This window comes from Lipotes vexillifer, unplaced genomic scaffold, assembly GCF_000442215.2.
Source record: "Lipotes vexillifer unplaced genomic scaffold, Lipotes_vexillifer_v1.1 scaffold2205, whole genome shotgun sequence".
In the NCBI taxonomy this organism is placed as follows: Eukaryota; Metazoa; Chordata; class Mammalia; order Artiodactyla; family Lipotidae; genus Lipotes; species Lipotes vexillifer.
The window spans coordinates 96,385-104,596 of NW_006772933.1; the positions used below are offsets into that span (position 1 = coordinate 96,385).

At 35.8% G+C, this 8,212-nt stretch overlaps 1 protein-coding gene across 1 annotated transcript in view; it reads left to right on the forward strand.

Annotated features, from left to right (window-relative positions):
- The window catches only part of LOC103071063 (disintegrin and metalloproteinase domain-containing protein 18), a 74,255-nt gene extending 66,447 nt beyond the window's left edge, over nucleotides 1–7,808 (forward strand). Inside the window, exons 18-19 of the mRNA XM_007447946.1 lie at nucleotides 893–1,007; nucleotides 7,648–7,808. Coding sequence (XP_007448008.1) covers nucleotides 893–1,007; nucleotides 7,648–7,808 — 276 coding nt within the window. The remainder of the gene's footprint in view (nucleotides 1–892; nucleotides 1,008–7,647) is intronic.
- Nucleotides 7,809–8,212: the final 404 nt, after the last annotated feature.

Genomic DNA, 8,212 nt, shown 5'->3' on the forward strand with positions numbered 1-8,212 from the left:
TAGGGAAAAGAGATTTAAAATTTCAATAATCGTTAAACACAAGAATTTAGCGCTGTCAGTGTACGTGAGCAGGACACAATATCTGTAGTAGAATTATAGGAAATATCCATATCTTTGAATATTACATCTATTTTTTAAATGTGCCAGTCTTATACTTATACCTCCAGGTACGGGAATACGTTCATAATATAACATTAGTGATATTTGTTTGGCAAAAACCTGGGAATGAGTGTTAATGTGTGTCTGTGGATGTGGATGTACATGTTTATCTGTGAATATACATAACACAGAATATGCTTAGCAGTGGAGAGGGACTTAATTAGTGGGTGAAGACACGTTTAGTTCTGTGCATTTTAATTGTTTGAATTTTACAAAATTTTACTCAAAAATGAAAATTAACACTAAGCTATTGAAATGTAAAAGCATAAATAACATGGAAACTGCACTGAGTATAAACTGCTAGCAATTCAAACTTATCATAAAGTACTTTTTTCTATCCTTTTTAATTATTTTTGGCATCTATGGTTTTTTTTCTTATATTGGAAAATTTTTCACTTAAAAATGAAATACAAATGGTTGATCAACAGTATTAAATTTTGAAAGAAAGGGCTAGGATAATAAATTAAAGTGGCCAAGTCAATTGATGGTACTTCTATCACGATATTTTTGTGTATAAATTAAAGGCCAGGAACATACTATGAGGCAGGGTAGTGATTTTGGCATTAACTGTTAGTGTACTGCCAAATTTTTCACTACTTTTTCTAACCTATTTCTCACATTATGTAGTCTTAATAAACTCAGAAGAACAGTGATTTTGTTCTTTTGAATGTATTTCTATATGACATATAAAGACTACCATGATTTATAGTGATTATATGTTTTTCTGTTTCAGATATGTAATAATTTAGGCAATTGTCATTGCTTTCCTGGGTACAGGCCTCCAGATTGTGAATTACAAATTGGTTCACCGGGAGGAAGTATTGATGACGGAAATGATCATAAATCTGGTGAGTAGAAATTAAACTTTTAAAACAAAATAGAATGCTTTATGAAATAATTAAAGAAATATAGTGCCCAGTCAAATCTTTCATGATCTCCTGAGTAGTTAATAGAGTTACCTTGAATAGTGGCTTTCATTAAATTAGTGTTAAATAATATTTGTAATGCGGGTTTCCTCAGAGAAACCCAGTTTTAATCATCTCAGTTACTAAGATAGAATATGGTACTCTTAAGTTTCAATAAATGTCATAGCATGAATGCAAAACAAATTCAAATACGGACAAATGAACACTATGCAAGTTGTTTGCATCCCGTGCTATTAAAAACTTTGTAGGTTATTAAAAAACAATTGTAGGATAAAGTGTTTATTCTGAATGAAATTTAGACAAAAACATATGACAAAATATAAGTATACACATTTATTAGGAAATAACAGTAAATCAGATTTTGAGTGATGAAGTACAGGTTTATACTTTCTCTTTTTTCCATGAACAGCAAGTGGCTGTTCATTGATCCAACATCCATTTATGATAAAAAACTCTCAACAAAGTGGGTATAGAGGGGCTGTACCTCAACATAGTAGAACCCATATATGGAAAACACAAAGCTAACATCATGCTCAATGGTTAAAAGCTGAAAGCTTTTCCTCTAAGAGCAGCAACAAGACAAGGATGTCCATGCCCACCACTTTTCTTCAACAGAGTATTGGAAGTCCTAGTCACAGCAATTAAACCAAAAAAACAAATAGAAGATAATGCAGGTTGTATTTTATGGGTATTTTATTCTTACTGGACTACATGGCCCAAATCAGTTCATACATATCCATTTATAAAATTATTTTTGTGTTTGTATAATTTTGCTGGAACAACTGGACATCCATAAGCAGAAGAATTATTCTAGGCACAGACCTCATAACTTTCAAATATTAGGATCACAGTCCTAATACAAAATACAAAGATATGCTTCTCCTAGAAGATAACAGAAGAAAATCTAAGTGCCCTTAGTGAATGACATTTTAGATACAGCAGCATGAGCATGATCCATAAAAGAAAAAAATGAGTAACTTGCACTTGATTAAAACGTAAAAGTTCTGTTCTGTACAGACAGTCAGAGAATGAAAAAACAAGCCAGAAACTGGGAGAACATCTTTGCAAAACATATATCTGATATAGGACTGGTATTCAAAATATACCAAGCACTCTTGAAACTCAACAGTATGAAAATTAACAACCCAGTTTAAAAATGAGCAATGTTAAAGCACTTATCTGGGCTCTCTTGTAGTTCTCTGAGCATCTGTAGAACGATTATGTTGAATTCTTTGTTGAGCAATACCTAGATCTCCATTCCTTTGGGGCCAGTCACTGTAAATGTCCTGTATTCCTTTGGTGGAGACATCTTTCCCTGTTTTTTCATGATTCCTGTAGCCTTGCATAGGTGTCCATACATTTGGAGATACAGTCACCCCTTCCAGACTTTGTAAACTATTTCCTAAGGGAAGACTTTCACCTGTGGATGGAGGCACACTTGATCGTGCTGTGACCCTGGGACAACTGGTGCAGGGCGCCAAATGCAGGAGCACCTGGTGGTACCAGGCCCAAAGGGATGTAATGTCTCTTTGGCTCAGGCAACTGAGGTCCATATTATCAACTGTGTGGTCCTTGTGAGCACTTCGTGGGTCCATAGTGGCTTCAAGGACTGTTGGGTTCTAAGCAGGACCTCCAGGATCAGTAGCTAAGGACAAGGCCAGGCAGCAGTGGTGGCTGGAGATAGTGGCATGCACACACTTGGCCGTGGGGCCCAACTGCAGGTGCCCGTGTGGTGGCAGAGGTCAGGTGCAAACGTGCTTGAAGCGATGGGCTGGAACCAACTATAGGCTCACTGGCCACTGCAGTGTTCCTGAGTGTCAGTGTGCTTTCCTACTGCTTCAAGCTCTACCTCGGGGTATGCATGCTGCAGGGAGACCAGTGATGGGGGGTGGCCAGGCTTGGGGTGCACAACTGGATGGGCGAACTACGGGTAGGCACAGTGATGCCAACTAGTGTCAGAAGGCAGAGCCTGATCTGGATCCAACCAACAGCTACAGTATGCTCCTCTCCTGTGGCTGTACTCTTACCCCCTGGAAAAGAGTGCACTGCTGTGGAGGTCAGTGATGGCGGTCTGGCTGGGGGTGTGCAGGTGCATAGCTGGGTGGTGGGGCTAGTTACAGGTGGGCATGGTGGTACCAGCCAATGACAGAGGCTGAGCCTGATCTGGATCTGATAACAGCTGCAGGGTCCATGGATGTCAGTGTGCTGTCCTGTGGCTGGACGCTCTCCCCACTGGCATGCACACTGCAGTAGAAGCCAGTGAAAGGAATCAGGCTGGGAGCATGCCAGTGCACGGGTGGAGGGGCTCTCAACAGGCGGCCATGGTGGTCTTGGCCAGTGACAGAAGGCAGGACCTGACTGTGCCTACAAACAGCTGTGGCTGGCAGGAGAGGGGGCAGGCTGACTGCCTATGCATTCACCTGGGGCTGCAGGTTATTTCTGCTCAGTATTGTATCAGAGTCTAGTCAGTATAAAAAGACCAAAAAAAAAAAAGCCCAAAAAGCATGCAGATTGAAAAGGAAAAAGAAAATCAGTCTTTATGTATAGATAATATGATCCTATATGCAGAAAATCCTAAGGAATCCACAAAAAATTTAGTAAGGTTGAAGAATATGAGATCAATGTACAAAAAGCAATTGCATTCCTATAAACTAAGAGGAGACGATCCAACAATGACATTAAGAAACCAATTTTATTCACCACAGCATAAAAAGTAAAATACTTAGAAATAAATTTACATGATTTGCACACTGAAAATTTCAAACCATTGTTGATGTAAATTATAGAAAATTTATATAAATGGAGAGACAATGATGTTCATAGCTTGGAAGACTATTGTTAAATGGACGGTTCTCTGCAAATTTATCTATACATTCAAGAAAATCCCTGTAAAAATCATCAGGCTGGTTCATTTGCAGAAATTGACAAGCTGGCTATAAACTTTATATAGAATTTCAAAGGACCTAGAGTTGTCCAAATAACTTTGAAAAGAGTGATGTTGGAGAAAGTATACCACCCAATTTCAAAACTTTCTATAAAGCTACAATAATCAACGCAGTGTAGCACTGATATTAACATAGACATGTAGATCAATGGAACAGAATAAAGAGCTGGAAATAGACCCACAGATACACGGAAAACTGATTTTCCGTAAAAGTGCAAAGCAACTCAGTGAATAAAGGATAGTCTTTTCAACAAAAGGTGCTGGAACCATTACATACCCACATGTAAAAAAAAAAAAGGAATTTTGTACATTTTGTACATCATCTGAAATCATATACAAAAATTCACTCAAAGTGGATCACAGATCAAAATGTTAATCCTAGGGCTTCCCTGGTGGCGCAGTGGTTGAGAGTCCGCCTGCCGATACAGGGGACACGGGTTTGTGCCCCAGTCCAGGAGAATCCCACATGCCGCGGAGCGGCTGGGCCCGTGAGCCATGGCCGCTGAGCCTGCACGTCCGGAGCCTGTGCACCGCAACGGGAGAGGCCAGCGTACCGCAAAAATGAATGTGGAAAAAAAAAAAAAAAAAAAAAAAATGTGAAGCCTAAATATATAAAACTTCCAGAGGAAAATATATGAGAAAAGCTTAGTGACTTTGGATTAAATAAGGATTTTTTTTTACATATGACACCAAAAGCACAATCCAAGGAGAAAAGGTGAAAACTTGGACATCATCAAAATTAAAAACTTTTGCTCTTCAAAAGTCACTGTTAGGTGTATAACTAATAAAGTATTTATATTCAGAATATGTACAAATTTTATATTCAGAATATATAATCTTTGAAACTTAATAATGAAAAACCAACAGGCTTCTAAAAATGGGCAAAACACTTAAACAGACACTTTACCAAAGAAGATATATGGATTGGCAAATAAGCACAAGATGCCCAACATCATTTTTCATCAAGGAAATGCAAATTAAAATCACAATTAGATACCATTACATTCCTTTAAATTTCGTTTAACTTTAAAGGACTAACCACATGAAGTTTTGCCAAGATGTGAGGGTAGTGTCTCATACACTACTGTTGAAATGTAAAATTGTACAGTTTCAACTTCTTAAAAAGGTGAACTTTTACCTACCATGTAATCTAGTCACCTTACTATTTTATTTACCCAAGAGAATAGAATGCCTTCTCCCATACCAAACTTTGTATACAAATGTTCATAACAGCTTTATATGTAATAGATAAAATTTGAAAACAACTCAAATGCAAATCAACAGGTGATGGATCAACGATGTGTGGTATATCCAAACAATAGCATATATTGAACAGTAAAAAGGAACAAGCTATTTTTAAAAGTACCAACATGGATGGATGTCAACATTTACGCTGTGTGAAAGAAGCAAGACTAAACTGAATACAGACTGTCTGACTCTATATTAAATTGTAGAACACACAAACTAATTGATAGGGAGAGAATGCAGGTCAAATCAGTGGTTACTTGTTTGGGGGAGTGGCATCATGGCAGCATCATATATAGGCAAGAAGAAACTTTTGTGGATGATGGATATATTCACTACAGTTGAGCCTGGGAGTACATGTATTTGAACTGCACGGATCCACTCATACACAGATTTTTTTCAATAAATACTACAGTACTACAGCATCTGAGGTTGATTGAATCCATGGAAGGGCAACTGAGGTTACGGTGGAACCTGGGCTAAGAAGGGACCTAGAATATAGAGGACCAGCGCTAAAGTTAAACATGGATTTAGACTGCTCAGAGTGGATTCCCCTGACCCCTGCATTGTTTAAGAGTCAACTGTCTTTTGACTGATGTGGTGGTTTTATAGATATATACATATAATAAAACCTGTAGAACTGTACATCTCAAATAGGTGCATGTATTATGTGTCTAAAATAACTCAGTAAAGCTGTTAAAATAGCAAAATTTAAATGACATCTAAGACAAAAGTCACACTATTTTGTTGTCAAATCTCAGATGTTAGTTAAACTTATTTTATCTACTTATCAAAAAATGATAAGAATTTTACATAAATGAAGAAAAATCCACAGATGTCAAAAAAAAAATCTTTTAAATGTACGCCATATTTGTTCAATCTTATCCATCTGTACAGTTACAATGTTTGCATTTTACTGTATATGAAGAATAACTATAATAAAAAGAAAGAAAATACCAAATATACCAAGACTCTCATCCACTGCTAATGGGAATGTGATTTCTACAACCACTTAGGAAAATCATTGGAAAAGTTACAAATGTTCAATTTAGGCACCTGCTATGAATAAGCATCACCACTCCCAAGGGCATATACCTGAGAGATGTGCACACATACATTGACTAAGAGACATGTAGTATAATATTCATAGCAGCACTATTCATAACACCCATAATTGCAAATAACCCAATGCTCATGAGAAATAGAATGCATTAATAGCTGTTATTTCTACATAAAGATATTGCATGCAGTGAGGAGAATGAATATTTTACAGCTATAAGCGATAATCTGGGTGAATCCCTAAATTAAATAATATTGAGCCAAAAAATGATCAGATAAAATAGAAATACACACAATATAACTCTATTTATATAAAGTTTAAAATCTGTCAAAAATGATCCGTGCTCTTAGAGACCATGGATCAGTGATTCTCATTGGGAAGGATGGTGGCTGAAAGAAAGCAGATTGGAGGTCATGGGATGCTGGTTAATACTAAGTTTCCTGGATTTGGTGCTGGTTACATAGATATGTTTAATTTAGAAAATTCTTTGAGCTGTAAAATTATGGCATGCATGCATTTCTGTTAGTATGTTATAGTTCAGTAAAAAATTTACTAAATAAATAATAATGGAAGAGATCAATACCCATGTAACCTTTGGAGAGGAATGATGATTAGAAAATGTCCTGAGGATGCTTTGGGGAGTCTAACAGGGTATGTTTTGAGATCTGGATGATTTTGCTAATTCTTTGTTAACATATTTATTTACTGTGTACTTTTCTGAATTGCATAATACTTCAATTTTTTTAGGTGTAAGAAATAACAAAAGGGCATAAATATGTCATTGAACGTCCAGAGGGGAAAAATACACACAACACACACTTTACATATAGGTAGATACAGATACAAGGATAGGTATAGATATGGATTTTATTCATACGTATAAAATATAAATACTAGACGGAGAAACATGAGTCATTTCAAAATGGTTTCCTCCAAGGAGAGAAGCTATGTGAATTGGCGAGGGAGGGGGATGGCGGTTTTTCACAGTATTTTTCTAAATTTTTAACTTAAGCCCTATTAATATATCACCTTTTAAAATATGATGCTATAAATAAGCTGCATGTAATAAGCAGACCTCAAAATATGTATACAGTATCATAATAATTAAACAAATATGCATAAAAGATGACTAGTAAATCTATGAAAAATGTACCATTGTAGTTTTGGCTATGAGCTTAAATGTCCTTTTGTTTTCTCCTATAAGAGTTTGCAAGGTATTAAACGTTCGATTAGGTATATGATTTTATATGTACACATATGATTAAAGTGAAATAAATATAAATTTATTCAAATGTTCTATGTTTCATTTCTAGTTACAATTTTTACTAAAAAAGGCTACAATGCACATCAGAACTGGGTTATTTTGAGTTTCTACATTGTTCTGCCCTTTTTCATAATTTTCACCATTATGATCATGAAGCGAAATGAAATGAGAAAATCATGCAACAAAGAGAGTGCAGAATATGAGGGGTAAATATGATTTTACAAATAATTTATTATTTTAAATTGTGCTGGTCATTAACCAGTGTCATAAATTCATAATTACATAACATTTGTTATATTTATTATTAAATTTGTGCTATTTTAAACCTAAGGTATATGGCATTTTAACCATTTTGTTTTCCCAGTAGTTCATTGTTAGTATATTAAGGCAAGTCAAAATTTTGACTGCTCCAAAACTGTTCTCCTGATGAATATTCCACACCGTACTAGGGACTTAATATGTCAGAGAAGAATATATTTGGTGTATCATTTTAAGTTCCTTTCTAGTTGGATCTAAATTAAGTATGAGTGTTTGTTTCCTTTGGGGAAACCTTTTTATTCCAATTTAGAATTTGTGTTAAACATGTCACTAATAAACCCTTAAACCTCATAATA